Source organism: Acanthochromis polyacanthus, chromosome 1 (genome assembly GCF_021347895.1).
Source record: "Acanthochromis polyacanthus isolate Apoly-LR-REF ecotype Palm Island chromosome 1, KAUST_Apoly_ChrSc, whole genome shotgun sequence".
Taxonomy (NCBI): domain Eukaryota; kingdom Metazoa; phylum Chordata; class Actinopteri; family Pomacentridae; genus Acanthochromis; species Acanthochromis polyacanthus.
In genome coordinates this window covers 41,624,411-41,642,417 of record NC_067113.1, presented here as the reverse complement: position 1 = coordinate 41,642,417, position 18,007 = coordinate 41,624,411, and the positions used below count along the sequence as shown (strand labels likewise).

The window sequence follows — 18,007 nt, the reverse complement described above, 5'->3', positions numbered from 1 at the left end:
TTCCCATGATCCACACAGGAGTTAGTACTGATTCATGACCATTGTTTCTGATGACTGCGGCCATGCGTCTTAGCATGCTCTCCACCAGCTTCTCATTGTTCTTCTGTCATAGCAGCCCATTCCTGGTGCACTAATTCAAACTAATTTGCTTTGTTTCTGGGCTTGTGGTTCCCCATTTTGGTGATGATTTTTTGTTTGCATCGCCTCCCTTCATTGAACCTGTTTCTGCATCTCCTCCACACCTCTGCACCGATCCTTCCGCCGCACTAAAAACAGAACCGATGGACTTTTTTTTTTTTTTTTTTTTACCTTCCGTTTTTAAAACCGCCAATCTGCTTTGTGCCAGACCTTAAATAAATACTGGATAGCTCGAAATTAACTGGGAATTGACTTCACTCGGCGCTGACAGATTCGAGCCTCTTCACGGTGAGTAATATGCATGATCTGGCCGGCGCTTCAGTCGCTTGTTTGCAATCTGTCAGGCTCTTGTGACCGATGGTTATGGGGTGTTAAAGGTCAACGCGGTCCAGCCTAACCTGCTCGGACTGGGGCTATTCTCAACCTCATTACGTGGAAATCACAGAGCTCCAGACGCATTTTCATCTGTATGCCAGGAGACACTAACACAGACATCAATGTGGCTGGCGCTCTCCTCCATCTGCTTGGCTAAAATTGACCCAAATAAAACACAAATGAAACACATATCACCGCAGCTGCTTTGCTTGGGTTATTCTGCACAGGGTGCCAATAATAAAATGGAACTTGTGAATGCAAAAAATGGCTCAAAATGGTTCATTTTTAATGCTGTAATGCTGATCAATATTCATGCGCCTGATGCAAGTCCAGAATGAAGTCGGGCCTTATCTTTAAAAAAACACGCCGGGAAGTTTTAGGGGGGAAATTAGAAGTGTATGAAAGATGCTGCTTTTGTAGTTAAACTTACAAACCCGCTCATCCAATTACAATAATGGAGACCATTTGGGAGGCTGCATTGTGATGTGCCACATCTAATGCTTGCTAATGAGAATACAGCATGTGTATACCTTTGGTGATGGATGAAAACTCATCAGCAAGCATTAAGCATGGGGCCACCGCAATGCAGCAGCTAATCCTTACATTTTAGCTGGCCGGGAATGTCCATTTCCAAGCATGACAAATTGCTGGCTGCCGTGTCTGTTAACGGGGGGGCAACATGTGGCTTCATTAAAAATGCATGTTGATCAAAATGAGCTGAGAGTGGTGCCATCAAAGTTAAGCCGCTGTTTAAATAAAGTTAGTTTGTCTCATTTGTAATTTGGCTTTTGTAGCTTCTTTCAGGATCAAGCACATAAGCTGATAAATTAATCTGTTACGTGCAAACAAGCGACTCAATAAGGATTAATTATGTTTTCTTTAAAGAAGGAAACAAATTGTCTTTGCCATTTGTATCATATTTGATAGATGAGCTTCTGAGATGATGATCAATTATTTCCTTAATAGCCTGTTGTATATAACCTGATACATGTGTTCTGCCCACTTTGTTCCACAGCAGGCAGCTGAACACATATTTTGCCCCTTTTCAAAATGGCTGCTCTCATGAAATCGTCCACGCACGTTTTTCAGGAAAACCATCGCTAATTTTCAAGAAGTAAAAATAACATCTAAATTGTTACTCGTTTTTTAAAATAAGTATTTTCTGCATTGAATGAATGCATATTTACCAAGTAATTTATTGTATATATTTCAATTAATTTGTGTTAAAATGTCTGTATCAAAGTTGATACTCAAGGTTTATAACATGCTTTTTTCCTGAATTGTTATGTAACGTACATTATGCTTATGAAAATACACACTATTTTAATGACTTACCTAACTTAATTAATGAATGAAATGCCATCTTATGAAAACAATTCCTCTGAAATCATTATCGCTATACTATAATGACCAATTTTTCGATGTCAAAAAGACTAGAAAAAGAGAGAATGTCATGGAGAAGTTGGCACAAGATGAGGATGAGGAGGAGATAAAGCAGGTTTAGTGAGATTAGTACACATGTCCGGTGTGAGAGCCAACTGGGAGATGGAGACACAGCTCATGGCAGTTTGTTGTTTTGTTCTTTCTTTTAATTTTATTTATTATTATGTTACTTTTTTCTTCTGAAGTGTGTCAGCTCACTCAATGCTAATTAGCAAACTGGCTGCCAAAGTCGACAAAAACGCTCGATGTGTGAAATTTGATACAAAAAATGCATCATAAACAAAACGATATGGCAAAATTTGTCTTCTGGATTTTGTTAAAAGGGGGTATTAAACATCTCATTTCCAAAGAATTTGAATTTTCTGGCTGTTTTTTGATGGGTCAGGCTTTACAGGGTAAAGCATGCAATTAATATGATGAGGGTTCTGCAGTTGGAGCGGCCAAAAGACAAACATTAATCGTGCTGAAGGCCACAGCAGTCGTGTCAGACGGACTTTTATTTACTTTACAGCCTCTTGGACTGACAGTGAGCACCTGCAAAGGGCAGGACCACCACCCGCTAAGCTGATGCGTGTTTACACGCTCGGCTGACTCGGAGTGAAGCCTGCAACTGGAGAAATGAGGCAGAGGGGCTCCGGTGCCAATCACAATCACTCAAGCTGTCTTGCTAAATCCCTTCAGGGTAAAAAAAATTGAAAAAAAATACACCTTTCTGCATATGGCCTCCATCACTACAGATGCTGTCTTCAGCTTTTACTTTGAAAGGGTCAGCTGTGGCTCAAACTCTCCAACAAGGCGGCCGGCGGTAATTTATTTTCTCATCGATTAGGCCCACAGGCTCTTCCAAACGCTGACAACTGGTGATCAGCTGCAGTGAGACAGAGGTGTTTTATTATGAGGATATTGACTTCTATCTAGATTCACTTAAGCACCGCAGGTAAGTCGTCGTTTTGAGGCGGGTCGTCGGTCGGGGCGAATTTATATCACACAGAATTGGACGCTTGCATCCGCGCAAGCAAACAACTCCCATCATCACACGGGAGTATCAGGTTAGCGGCGCGTCCCCGGGTCAGCGCCCATTTCCTTCGGCTTCTCGTCTCTGGACAAGGAAGGTTCAGTGTTTGGTCACGGAGCTATTTCCCTTCCTTTCGTTCTCTCAATGTGCAGATAAAAGGCCTGCACCGGTGCCAAGCAAACAGACCACAGCCCACTGGCTACAGACTAGATGACAGAGAACAAATCAAACAGAAAGACAAGTGCTCCCCGAGGGGTTCAGGCTCCATCAGCGATAGCAGCGATCCCAAGCAGTTTTTATCCTCCTTCCCTCTGCCTTTTTTTTTTCTTTTTTTGCTACCCAGCTTGGCACTAATCCTATTGTTAAAGGTGACTGCCAGGAACACCAAGATGCTTCGAACTCAAGTGCACAGCTCTGTAGTTTTTTTCCCTTTCGGATGACGCAAAGTTACTCTTCCAGAAGCTGGCAGACGATATGTCACTTAAGTTCTTCTTCACCTCTCTCGCTCCGGCCATCATTCCGTCTCTGTGTGGCTTTTTTCACGGCAATTCTCTCGCTAATTGGCCTCAAAGCTATTGTGTACCAGGCGTGAGAGATCCGTTCGAGTGCTCTTTCCTTTTTTTCAAGGCTTTGGGTTATTCTGACAACCCAGAGTTTGAATTGGAACGAGTGAACTGAAATGTGGAAGACTGTGTTTATTTCACCACAGAGAAAATACCCAGAGGGGAGGATGAGAATCTGTAATCCTGGTTAAGAACAATGCTGCAGAATTGTGTGTCTTGTTTACAAAGTTGTGAAGGAAAATCAAGTCCCAGACCAGGGGTGTCAAACATGTGGCCCGCGGGCCAAAACTGGCCCTCTCGAGGGTCCAATCCGGCCCATGGGACGACTTAGTAAAGTGTACAAATTACAGAAAAGACGTTATCTGTAAATTGTAAACTTGTAAAACTGTAAATTTAAAAAATATTTCTAGATCAAAAGTTGTTTTATTGATAAAGTAAAATGCTAGATTGTACATTGTTCTTTTGTTGTTTTGTGTCTCATTTTTGTAATATTTTGTTTCGTTTTTGTTGTTTTTTGTCTCTTTTTGACCTTTTGTTTCTCATTTGTGTCTTTTTATTGTCTAGCTTGTGTTGTTTGTCTATGTTATTTGTTGTTTTGATTCTGGCTTTTATCATTTTTGGTTTCATTTTTGTTGTTTGTCCATTTTTTTGTTGCTTTGTAATTTTTTTGTCAAATTTTTTGACTTTTTGTGTCACTTTTTTTGTCCTTTTGTCTCGTTTTTGTAATTTTGTATCTCATTTTTGTAATATTTTGTCTTGTTTTTGTTGTCTGACTTTTGTTGTTTTGTGCATCATTTGTATCATTTTGTGTTTTTTTGGTCTCCCTGCTGTTGTTGTTTGTCTATTTGTTGTTATATTCTGGCTTTTATCATTTTTGTTTTCATTTTTGTTGTTTGTCCATTTTTTTGTCGCTTTGTAATTTTTTGTCACATTTTTTGACTTTTTGTGTCTTTTTTGTCATTTTGTATCTCATTTTTGTAATATTTTGTCGTTTCTGTTGTTTTTTGTCTGACTTTTGTTGTTTTGTGTTTCATTTTTATCGTTTTGTGTTTTGCTTTATTCCTTGTTTTGTGCATCGTTCGTATCATTTTGTGTTTTTTTTGGTCTCCCTGTTGTTGTTGTTGTCGTTTGTCTATTTATTTGTTGTTACGATTCTGGCTTTTGTCACTTTTGGTTTCATTTTTGTCTATTTTTTTTGTTGCTTTGTAACTTATTTGTCAAATTTTTTGCCTCTTTTTTTGTTTTGTTTCATTTCGTTTGTCTCATTTTTTGTCATTTTGTGTCTCGTTTTTGTCATTTTGTGTTTCCTTTTTGCCCTGCTTTTGTTTTTTGTCTTATTTTTGTCATTTGTGTTTCACTTTACTCCTTGTTTTGGAAACGAAGATGAGTTTGACACCACTGTCCTGGACCATCCTTTTTCTTCTATTCATTTGACAAATATTGCGAGATCCAGCTTTTTTTCGGATATGAAAAAAACTGTTGTTTTTCCCTGCAGCGGTAAATGGTAAATGGTCTGTATTTATATAGCGCTTTACTATACCTGCAAGGTACCCAGTGAATATTTTTCAGCATTACTTCCAAACTACTGTGCTGCTGCAAAGAATCCCTTTGCCCTCTATAAACTTCGTGTGCCCCGTGTCTTTCAGAGTCTTTCACAAGTTCTTAATTTTTGTTTGAACTATGAATTGCTTGAAGCTTTTCTACATTTTCATTTTCTGTCATCACCCCTACCAGATCTCACACTTGATTATCTGCAGCACTCAACATCAAATAAGGACAAGAAGGATCACGTACATTTCCTATTTCCAATCTGAGCCGCCTTCTTCCGTTTTTCAAAGAAACAGACATTTTATAATCTCACTTCTGCTCTATAGCATAAGATTGAAAAGCCATTAATGAGAACATACGCGGGCCACACTGCGAACACAGAATTAAGTCATTAGAGATTAATGAGGTTTTTGGGGGAAGCGTATGGAGGCAGATAAATGCTGGGCGACAGGGCCAGACTGTCGGCTGGGAGACGAAACGGGCGAGGGCTGTTTTCGCCTACACTGTCATGCTCCACCGGCCATGCTGGAGGGTTTTGGCTCCTTCAGATTAATTGTCAGTCATAAATTAAGTTCTGCAGTGTTGTAACGGGGGCTGCCAGGACAGAGGCTTTCACTGACATGGTTTACATAAGAGTAAGAGGACACGTTTGATTTATCTAGTTGGACTCGCATTAAAATTCAGCCGAGAAAGTTCTGAAGGATTGTACACACTAAAATGAACCTTGTTCTGTATCAGATTTCCATTTGTTTGACTGCTAGAACTTTCCACAGTCTGACACATGAGAGAAGCTGAAAACTTGACATCCTCTAAGATCCCTCGGGGATGGCTGGTTTTCCAACGCCAGGGAAACGCATTATCATACGAAGGTATCAGACTGATAAATCAGCATTCGTTCATTCTCAGTCTGATTATCTTGCTAATCAATAGATTTTCACCATTACATTGCTGATGCTGGGAGTGTATGACGACTAATTACCGTCAAATGGATTTTAAATGGAGATTAAATGCTGCATTAAGGCCTGAATAACAAGTGCAGCTGCCGTCTTGGAAGCTTTAAAGGTGAACCTGAGCTTCTTCCATCGCTTTATCTGCAGTGAAATCTGGAAAAAAATCTTGTCTGAAGTTGCAAACAACAGAAAAATAAAACACGCAGATCATGTTCCCCAGGGAATGCCGGGGATGGTCTTTGGAAAGTGAAAATCTGTTTTCTTTTATTAGCTAGGGCACAGGCATATAAATATTAATATTCAACCAAGAGCTTATGCTTTATTAATGAAACTGGGCTTCTTGTGAAATTAAATGGGCATAATGGGATCCTGTTCATTACCTCATGCTGAATAGATGAGAGCCATAAACTTTGTCAGGAGATAAAGGTTGTGCTTTCATAAGGATTGGAGTGTGATGGGAATCGACTTTACTGAGGTGTTTGTGTCTAATTGGACTTACATAAGAAAGGACTACTGAAAAACTAGAAGAGCATCGGAGTACGTAGTCCTCCTCCAAGGCCGATTCCTTGCCTTGAAGTTTTAACAAAAGGTGTTGAAATCCCATCAAAATTCAAAGACCATTACTGGTCATTAATTAAATCCATACAACTCATCTACATGTATCAAATTTACTTATTAGACTGTTTTCCCCATTAAAACAACAATTTCCTACCTTAAAATGGCTTAAATCTGACTCTACATTGCTGCTTCCTCTAGAATGCATGGATCTATAAAGTCCCGCCTCTCTCTCCATCCACACCTCCCCATTGGCTGCAGTTTGAGCACACCAGCTTCATCTACAACTCTGCTCAAACTCTGTGAAACTGTACGTTACACAATGGCAAGTTGTAATATTGGAGTAATTCAGACACATGTTTGACAGACAGGTTGACACAATTGGTTCATTGGATTTGTGATGTATGAAACCCTGAAAGTCTAAATCCATCACAAGGCAGATGGCGAAGTGTTGCGTCAAACAGCATACACACGTGGACAAAATTGTTGGTACCCCTCAGTTAAAGAAGGAAAAACCCACAATTCTCACTGAAATCACTTGAAACTCACAAAAGTAACAATAAATAAAAATTTATTGAAAATTAAATAATATAAAACAGCCATTACTTTTGAATTGTTGATTAACATAATTATTTAAAAAAACAAACTAATGAAACAGGCCTGGACAAAAATGATGGTACCTCTATAAAAGATTGAAAACTATTTGACCAGAGTGACATGATTAACTCAGGTGTGTCATTTAATTGACATCACAGGTGTTTCCAAACTCATAATCAGTCAGTCTGCCTATTTAAAGGGAGACAAGTAGTCACCCTGCTGTTTGGTGAAAAGGTGTGTACCACACTGAACATGGACAACAGAAAGCGAAGCAGAGAATTGTCCCAGGACATCCGAAAAAAAATGATAGACAAACATCTTAAAGGTAAAGGCTATAAGACCATCTCTAAACAGCTTGAAGTTCCTGTGACAACAGTGGCTCATATTATTCAGAAGTTCAAGACCCACGGGACAGTAGCCAACCTCCCTGGACGTGGCCGCAAGAGGAAAATTGATGACAAATTGAAGAGACGGATCGTTGGAATTGTATCCAAAGAGCCCAGAGCAACCTCCAAAGAAATTAAAGGTGAACTCCAAGGCCAAGGTACATCAGTGTCAGATCGCACCATTCGTCGTTGTTTGAGCCAAAGTGGACTTCATGGGAGACGACCAAGGAGGACACCACTGCTGAAAAAAACTCATAAAAAAGCCAGACTGGAATTTGCAAAAATGCATGTTGACAAGCCACAAAGCTTCTGGGAGAATGTCCTTTGGACAGATGAGACCAAACTGGAGCTTTTTGGTAAGGCACATCAACTCTATGTTCATAGACTCAAAAACCAAGCATACGAAGAAAAGAACACTGTCCCTGCGGTGAAACATGGAGGAGGCTCAGTAATGTTTTGGGGCTGCTTTGCTGCATCTGGCACAGGGTGTCTTGAAAGTGTGCAAGGTACGATGAAATCTGAAGACTATCAAGGCATTCTGGAGAGAAATGTGCTGCCTAGTGTCAGAAAGCTTGGTCTCAGTCGCAGGTCATGGGTCTTCCAACAGGACAACGATCCAAAACACACAGCCAAAAACACCCAAGAATGGCTAAGAGAAAAGCGTTGGACTATTCTAAAGTGGCCTTCTATGAGCCCAGATCTGAATCCCATTGAACATATGTGGAAGGAGCTGAAACATGCCATTTGGAGAAGACACCCATCAAACCTGAGACAACTGGAGCTGTTTGCTCATGAGGAGTGGGCCAAAATACCTGTTGACAGCTGCAGAACGCTCATTGACAAATACAGAAATCGTTTAATTGCAGTGATTGCCTCAAAAGGTGCAACAAAATATTAAGTTATGGGTACCATCATTTTTGTCCAGCCCTATTTCATTAGTTTGTTTTTTTAAATAATTATGTTAATCAACAATTCAAAAGTGATGGCTGATTTTGATTATTTAATTTTCAATAAATTTTTATTTATTGTTACTTTTGTGAGTTTCAAGTGATTTCAGTGAGAATTGTGGGTTTTTCCTTCTTTAACTGAGGGGTACCAACAATTTTGTCCACGTGTGTATGGACATGTTAACAAGACAAAAAATGTCACTAGGAAGGGCCTGGAATAGGTTCTTCCACCGTCCATACTGCAGTTCTCCATGAAACTTGGCTTGGTAGTTTTTCAGTAATATTGCAGACAAACAGACAGACGTATGGCCAGACAGAAAAAACAGATGGAGCTGATCACATACTTCCGTCTCTTCTCTTGTTTTGGTGGCAGAATTATCAGATTCAAATGGACTTTTAATGCTCTACTACTCTACTAATGAATAATTTTAAATTATAAATAGGTTAAATGGCAACATGGGATGTGAAAGGCTTGCTTGGGGTGATAAACCTACAAAGAATTATAAACCAACTCTGCGTTTCCCCTTTGGTTTTGAGAGTTATTGTATACTTCAGTTCATTGTTTAGGTTTTCTGGCCCACAACTGTACTGCAACTGTACACGCCCACAGCAGTGTTTTTGTCTTTGAAAGGTTACTCTGCTTCCCAGAAGTGGACACTTGATGGGTATACAACTAAGCAGTGTCAGGATGATTGACAAAGGAAAAGGAAAGGACGAAAAGGAAACCAAAACAGCCCTGTCCCTCCTCCAACTCCTGGAATTCAAACCGGACCAACATGGCAGGTCATTTGCAAATTAAACTAAAGATGTTTCTGCAAACATTTGAGGCAAGAAATAAACAATACAGTTTCTGGAGCTGTCACTGGTTTAAAAAAAGCAAAAAAGTATAAAAGCATTGACAAGCAACATTGGCGACTAGTTGATAAGCAAAGTGGTGAATTTAGCTGGATAGGCGCCAGATGTTTCCTTCAACGATTGGTGGGGACTAAAACTGAGCTAAAATGGGAAGGATTATTTGTATCTTATTGACTCTGTGGCAAGAAACAAGCTAAATGAATGAACCAAGGCTGTGTCCTGTCTGCTGGATGCAAACATGTATGCTGAGCTTGGAACAGCTTCAGTAGATTACGATACACCAACATTGTGTTTACAACTTGCTGTTGCTCTGACCCCAAGTAGCAAATATCCTCCATCCCTTTGTCGTGACTGACTGAAAGCCGTCTTGGATCTCCTTTGTGGAGCAGCCAGTGCTACAGCAGAGCAGGATTAAAACGGGATGATGCAAAGCTATTTTCTATTCGTCGGCTTCTTCCATTTTTGACTGCACAGATTTACATTTTCTCAAAGGTCCAAAATGCCAATATGGATTGCAATTGGACAAAAGTACCAAATTGAGTGCCAGAGTTGTGCAGATTCCATCCACTCCACCAAGGTCTCTGCAATCTTGCTCCAATGAACTGATTGAACTATCTGTGAAACCAAGTTACACTGTGTTTGAAGCTCTTTTTTAATACTTCTTTACATTGCAATGCCAGGGTTAGGGTGATTGCAGTGGTAGCCCTTCACTGGGCAAGTGATTATATTTAGTAACTTCGGCACACATTAAATATGGCGAAGCTCCCGCCTCTCAGTGAGGTCGAGAAGCATGTGGTTTTCACTCAGCCAATCAGCGAAGGTCACTCTACAGTCCGGCACATTACATTGCGGTATTTGACCAATCAGCAGAGGCATGGACCGAATCACACTTTCTCTTTTCTACGAAATTGGAAAAAAAATGGACTTGCGGCTTGGTTCTCCTCCATATTTGTGGTCAAAGCATCAACACTAACCATGGTTAGCTGATGAAACTCACACAATTACAGCTGAGCAGTTGTGCTAAGTGATGATATATACATTTCTTGGAACTTTTTAAAAACATTTTTTGACCACTAACACGTCAGGAATCATATCTGGTAACTTTATTGACCTTAAATTTCAAAATATTTCAATGAGTACCCATTAATTGCAAAAGCTTCAGTCATTCTCATGCAATTCTGTTATCTATGCAACATTTGCTACTCTTGGTAATACGACTTGCTAACATTGCTACTCTGAAGTTACTTATTCTGTTGTGCATCCCTGTTTCTCTGCACAGCAACCCAGCCATTATTATTCCTTCCTTATCAGTACATGCAGCACCTATGCTGCATATTGTGCGCCTTGGAAGAGGGGTGTCTCCACCGCTGCTCCTCCTGAGGTTTTTCTCTCATAATGTTTAATTTGTTGAGTATTCACTTGTATGAATCCAGCGTTTGAGGACAGAGGCGGCTGTCTGCTGCTCGTATCGCAAAGTTCTCTCAGACTAACTTGCGATTAAGGTCAATGTAAATAAACTTGACTCGACTTGTTTCATTAGGTGTGCCGTCGACAGCTGGATGCAGTATGTTGCTGGATTCCGATTTAAATGGCGGTCGCGGCCTCACAGATGTTCAGTGTGTGTGCATATGTGTGTGTGTGTGTTTTGTCCTGTGTCTGATATGACTTCCTCGCAGGGTACATTCCATGATTCACGCTGTCAAGACATTTTGTTCCTGCATTTTGTCCCCACATGCAATCTACAAATGATGAATGCAATGTATGGATTATAACTAAATAAAACACGCATCTGCTCTGGAAACCGCTATTATGAGAAGGTTCCAACGCGCTGTATATGTATGATTATCCTATATCTAAACAGTTTCTGAGGGATTTGAGAGGATGTTCCGAGCCACGCTTATTTTCTCTGGTTTTCCTACAGTCATAAATTCAATCTCCATTTCTTTCCGGACACGTAGCACAAATTGGATGCTTGCTCTTTTTCTTTAAAAAAAAAAAAGGGTGTGGAAAAATGACTTTTGTGCCATTTCCTGGCGCTCTCATCTGTGCGGTGTTTGTGTCAGGGAATGATGGGATGGAGAGGTAGAGTCAATGGAGCAGTGGTTGCAAAAAAAAAAGAGAAAGACAGTGGGGGAAATGGTGTGGCTGACTTAGACAGGCTGATTTCATTTGGTTTCATCAGACTCTCACCACGGATGGGCCCGGTCGCTTGCAGTCGTCTTATTGGAGCTGCCGGTGGACATCCACTCAGCAAGCAGGGTTAGTTGGGCTGAACAGCGACTTCATCCCAGACTCTGTTCAGGCTCACAGTGACAGCAGCCAGTTTAAACCGAGTAAAAATAATGAGGGAGCTGCTGGGTTTAATATAAAGATCATATTTCACTCAAACGCCTTTATCTCTGTGTAAACTGTTTGGCGAGGGCTCCCTTTGAGCTTGCAGCACATCAGAAAATCAACTCTTGGAAGAGGCCATTGAGGATCTTTTTTCATCATTCGCCTTTTTCATCGTTTGTCATATTTCATTTAATCAAATGAAGGGGATGATTTCATTGGAGGAGCTCCGTGTGGACGGCGGTAAAGCATATCACACACCGAGGGGAGGGCTGAGGGGGGAGCAAATGGATGGAATGTATTATTAATGAGTTGAATATGAGACGGCAGCGGTGGAATGCTATAGCTTTATCAGCGGGGGGGATGAGTCATACTAATTACTGACCATCACTGAGGCTGATGCTCCAATCCCCAACAGTGCAACGTGATGCTAAAAGTGTGGAAATGTAGTGTTATCTCAGAGCAGGTTCAGCTGCATGGATGAACAATGGACTAGTTAGAACACATTTGGTGGCAAGTGGTCCCTAAAATGTCTCAGCTGTGTTCATCTGCATGGGCTTTCCAAAACGAAAAAGAAAAAATAAATGCCTTTATGACTAGATTCTTCCTTCGTTTAGACTTTCGAGGAGGACATATCTTTCTTGGGCAGCTGCACCAAACAGCCCAGAGGCTTCTTGCTAACTGATCCATTACTTCGCTGCCGGCCTGTTGCAATTTCTGCATTTTTTTTTCCAGCTTAGAACCTCTTTGATGACTTTCAAAACAAGCTTTCAGCCGCTCAGCAAAAAGGTGTTCAGGCAGTTCAACTCGTCGTCCTTTGAACTTCAGATCTGAATACCTGCGATTGACTCGGAAAAATTTGCAGCATCGAGTCTCACCCCTCCTTTCATATCAACCTGAAAGATGGTGCTCAGCGTGAGAAGGAAAAGCATATTTTTCTTTAGACCCGAGACTTGGCCTTGAATAAGAAAAATGAGACATTGACTTGGACTTGACTACTATGAGACTCTCTCGAGGCTTTACTTTAAGACAGAAGCATCAAAAAGTCTTATTTTTGCATGATAAAATCACAGAACAATAAAAATAAACCTTGTGCATTGACAAAAGTCTAACTTTGACTCCAACAGACTTTCTATAGATGTGACTGTCAGCTTCTTGCTAAGACGTTGTTTTACTATTTCCCAATCTCTTCAACCCTCTGATGCACAACATCGGTCAAAAGTGACCCCTATTCAATGAAAAACGGGAATTTCTTGGCCCATGTTGTGCATCAAAGGGTTAAAGTGCTCATGAAAACTGAATTTTAACATCTAATGTCACACAACTGGGCAAACTCTATCTGCTGGTGGAAATAATGTGATAAAATAGAACAAAAAAAAAAGAGCTATTAAACTGACCTCGCAGAGGAAGTATTTTCTTAAGTTTAAACCCAGCTTTAAAAGGAAAAAAGTTCAAATGCTATCATTTTAATAGTATTCATTCAGAAACTTTTTAAGAAATTTGGCCTCAAGGACTTCAGACCTGTTGGAGAGGAGTTCAAACTCTTAACTGACTTATGAAGACCTCTTGTAAGAAGATTTTAATGCTAATTTCCAGAACAAAGCACACCGTTAGTCTCTAATGCTAATACACCTTCTCCCTCTGAATTAATAACAGCAACCCTTAATCATACTGTCTAATGGTCGTCCAATATGCTTTTGCTCATAAATACAATTAAAGGTGAGACTGTGCCGTATAATCGCATTGTGAATAACTCTGAATAGCACCTCGGCAGCAGCGGGTGTCACTAAAATTCTAATAGTTATGAGCTGAAGAGCTGCTTTTGTGGCACCGTGGGGCATTTTAATCTAGCAGAGAGTGAATGCATGCCAGGCACTCAATCAATAAGCCAAGTCTGGAAAGACAGCCTTATAATGTGATTTATAAGGCCATTCCTCTTTGTGTGGACTTGAGAGAGTTTACAGAAGCGCCCTGACATTAGTATTGTACACGGGGCTTTGTGGACAGAACTAATGGTACACTTTATTGATTGTGTGTGCTGTAATCTGTCAATCCAGGCTTGTCCAGCTGCGGCAGAGAGCCGGGGCCTGCTGCAGAGGGTCATCTCTAGCCATCTGCCATTCCAAACACACAGAGTATCCACAACTTATTACCACACTCCCTCTGAAAGGATATCTGGCCACAAATGAGAGCTGAAAATCGATCTAAACTGAAACACGAGAGAAAGAGAGCCGACAGACAGCGACTGGAGATTAAATGGCAGATAGCTCAACAAATGAATCTCAGGTTTAATTATAGAAATGCAGGATAAAAACTTAACTCTTTACTGAATTTTTACAGCTTCTTTCAGTGATGAATCAGACAATCAGATCTATTTTCAAGTAGGACTGACGATGTTTTGCTTGCGGTCAGTTCAGTGCTAATTAGAAATGTTAACATGCTGTAGAAGGATGGTGACACTTTAAAGTTAGTGTGTGCTAAACAACAGCATGTTAATGGCGTGAATAGAGCTACACAGAGCTGATATCATAACTGCATACAGTCTTAAATCTTTTAAATAACTGAAACAACTCTTGACACTGGATCTATCACTATTTTTGACATTTTATAGACAGAACAGTTACTTGACTCATAAAAAATACACATTATATCAAGAGATTTAAACTTTAAAGTTGTATCCAGGGTCAATCCAGAGATAGTCTGAAGTCTTTCTGTGTGTTTTTAAAATACAGCGTTGTGAGGGCAGCTAAAATAAAATCAATTTTATTGCACAAACACCTTGTTTGCTTGTTTGTTTGTTTTAATTTAAAGAGTTGCTGTTGTAACTCTTTGTATGTACACGTAAATTCCCATCATAAATGACTCTACGGTCCTAATCTTGAGATTTAAACTTGTTGGGTGAATTTGTAACATGTCAGATTTCTCTACTGGATAACACTTTGGCTCAGCGACTGCTTTTTAAAATGCTCCGTGTAAACAACAATGACTCGATTTGACTCAGCCTTAGTGGTTACCACATGAGTACATCTGCCCTGAGGAGCAGATCCCCACACAGGCAGCTATTTGCTCTGTGTCATGTCCCTTCTCTCATGCCTAAATTCCTGTCGCTCTTGTCCACTGTCTCTATTAAAACAAATGTAGAACAACAAAATATAATAAATATATACATGCAGAGACTAATTCTATATGTCGATTTGTGTAGAGAGAGACCTAACAAAGCACGAAACAACATTTTTAGTGCCCCACAAACAACATTCAAGTGGCTGAGAAACAAAATAATACTGAAATCACAATGAAAGCTTCACATATGACACACTGGATATGTTTTCCTGTGGCGGAGGCCCATATCAAAAGATGAAAAACAAATCCACAGCCCAGCTGGTGTATGTCAATATTCTATCGATTGCTCTGGACTCGCTTTTCCATGGATCAACACCACATTTTATGTAACAGTGCGCTTTGACTGGACTGCTGTTCCCAGCTTGATCACTCTGTGGACTAATACAGACGCATTTTGTCGTCGTGTTGGCTGAATATCGGCCTCTGTTGGCATTTGGATCAGTGTCGCTCACCGCCTCGGTTCCCTCTCTCTGTTTATACGTATCTGGCCCGACTCTTTTCCCCCCTCTCAGCTCCGTTCTCCTCGTCCCCACGGATCTCCCGAGCACTTTGGCTCTTAACTGCTCCCTCTCTCCCTCCTTTCTCTTTATCTCACACTCTCCTCCATCTCACATCTTCTCTCTGGTGTCTCGGTGAGTGCCAGGCAGGGCGTCCCTGGAGTGACCTTGGGGGTAATGAGCTCCTGATCACGAGTCAGGAAACCCGGCATTCAACACCCACCCCATCACCGTCCCTCCCCGCACCCCATGCAACACACACACACATACACACAAAAAGAAAAAAAGAAAAAAGTCCACACAGCTATCGTATGCGCAGCCCACAAAGAGAAATAGTATTGGAGAGGCAGGGCAGCAGGGCAGAGGTGCAGATGAAAAGAGCCTAGAGAATATATTGCTTTAAGCTCTGATATACAACTACCAGACCTCCAAAATAAAGTAAGTGCTTTTTTTCCCTCTTGCTACACAATTACTGATGCATGGCTTTTGAAGGGGAAGGTGTGACGTTGAGGTGGTGGCTTGAGCAGCCAGGCAAGCAGAAAAAGTTTGGAGCTCAACTGTATTCTGTGCAGAAGGACTTGCTAGTACAGATGGCATGAAGGGTGTTTGGTATGCATGTTGGGTGTGCAGTCTATTGGGGTTTTTGTGTGTGTAGGAATTTACATGGTTTCCAGAACTCCCACTATCAAACCCCGCATTGCTTTTGAAACTTTGGGTGAAGTTGCAGGAGTAAAGTTTCCCTTGTGATCGCCACACTGTTTTGCATTTGTGCATTTTCCCTTCCCATTTCGCCTTTTGGTGAAACACTTCTGTAAACGTGGTCCTAATCGCTCCTTTGTTGTTCTTCCCATTTTAAGCAGATTTCCCCCGAGGCTGCTGATACAAGATAATAAACATATGAAAATATAAAAGGCTATTAAGCTTAAAATGCTGAGAATTATAAGCGCAGATGGAGAAGTGGCTTGTAGACATACTGGGTAAACAATTGGAAAGTCCCAATAATCCAGCAGCCATGGGCTACGGACTGCGGTGTTAAATCATTAACAGGGCCGCTTCCTCAGTGATTAAACTTCAAACATCCATATGTTTTGTTTATTATCGCTGTCAGCCAAATATGTGCATGCCGAATTAAGTCTGTCTGTGCATGTATGCCGGTTGAAGTGGGACACTTTTTCCCAGGATGTCGTAATTTGGGTCAGGCCTGACTGGAATGACAAACCCCGAGCTGCTGTATTGTATCAGCGCTATGCGATCCAGCAGACCTTCTTGCTTGCGTTGCCATGGCTTTCTTCAGCCCCGGTATAGCAACCCGAGTCAGACCAAACAGTGTTCCTCTCTGTGTTATGGGCATTCCTACTGTGGACAAAAGCTTCCTCTGGCTCATTCTTGCTCGAAATGAGGTGTCCGCTTCATTTCTTTAGAATCAACACATGGTGTGGTCCTAATGAAAGAGCAGGGGGAGATTAAACATGAAGTGGAGATGAGCTTGAGAAACCTGCTTTGGTCCGTAGGAAGTCCGAACACAATGTGGATTAAGCTGGATGACATCCAGCGGGGCCAAACTCATAAAACTGCTTCATTTCTAAACAGCTCCTGGCATTTTTTTCTCTTCCAAGATGGCCACTTGGAGGCCCTTAGGAGACATTTTACACACTCTGCCCTTTTCTCTTGTTAAATGCTTGCCCTCACAGACTCCACCACGTGATCTCGTCTATATGTCAATGTGTTCGAGCACAAAGCCAGTTCATTTCCTTCTGTGTCCTCACAAACGCTTTGACGACACTGTTCTCCATGGAGGAGCCGGAGCAATAAGGCATAGAATTGCGCTGTTAGGGCCCCGAGAAAGTCCGCTCTGGGGGGGAGGGAAGTGCTGTGAATGGAGCCAATTCTCGTCTATAGGGCACAAGTAAGGCAGAGGGGGGAGAGAAAGAGGGGTGAGGGGGAGGTGGGTGAGGGGGAAGGACATACACAAAGATTCTCACATTGAGTGGCCGGTTTATTTTTTGTGGGGTACGCACTGACCCCTCACATGTGGGATGAACAGACTGAGCCTTGATGGGGTCCAGAGGGCCTCCAGAGAAAAGGGAGGACAGGATAAAGAGAGGAACAGAAGAAAGGAGGTGGGGAAAGGGTGCCAGGAGAGAGAGGCCTGTCAAGGAACCATCCTTCAAGCATCCGGTTTGAAACGCCATAGAGCAGAAAGCGCAGAAAAGCAGAGCTGGGAAAGGTAATCATGAGACACTGAGAGGGTAATCTCGCAACCTGCACCTAAATTTCATAGCTTTGACCACCACTAATGTTGGTAGGAAGTTAATTAGTGAGATCTAGGAACAGAGAAAGGACTCTAAGAGGTCCAACAGAGCAAGAAACAATTGTAGAGGTGATAAAAATGGGTACTCCAGAGATGAAGATATCATATCTACACTTCAGACTATGGTTCATGGAACCTTAGTAGTTGGTTTTGTTAAATCCTCCTTTGCATGCCTCCACTTTCAGTTTCACCTCTACAAATAGGCATTTTAGGCAATCTGGTGAAACTATTACCTTCTGATGGTCTGACGTCCTTTCACCGTTACAATTCACTTTTAAGAAGTTGCTGCTTGACTAATGGGTAAAAATAATGGCCTAAACTACAAAAAGCAGTCAACAAACCAGATTCATCCTTTATCCAAAGTCCTTCAGGAAAC

At 41.3% G+C, this 18,007-nt stretch overlaps 1 protein-coding gene across 2 annotated transcripts in view; it reads left to right on the top strand.

Moving 5' to 3' along the window:
- The first annotated feature begins 15,590 nt into the window (after window positions 1-15,590).
- Window positions 15,591-18,007, top strand: part of ptn (pleiotrophin) — a 53,877-nt gene continuing 51,460 nt past the window's right edge. Inside the window, exon 1 of one of the 2 annotated variants that reach the window (XM_022208289.2) lies at window positions 15,591-15,758. Coding sequence is in view for 1 of the 2 variants with exons in the window: in XM_051940159.1 (XP_051796119.1) it covers window positions 17,357-17,547 (191 nt within the window). In the remaining variant the exon portion in view is untranslated. Of the gene's footprint in view, window positions 15,759-17,341; window positions 17,548-18,007 lie in introns of those variants that run through there. The other variant, XM_051940159.1, reaches the window with a different exon arrangement.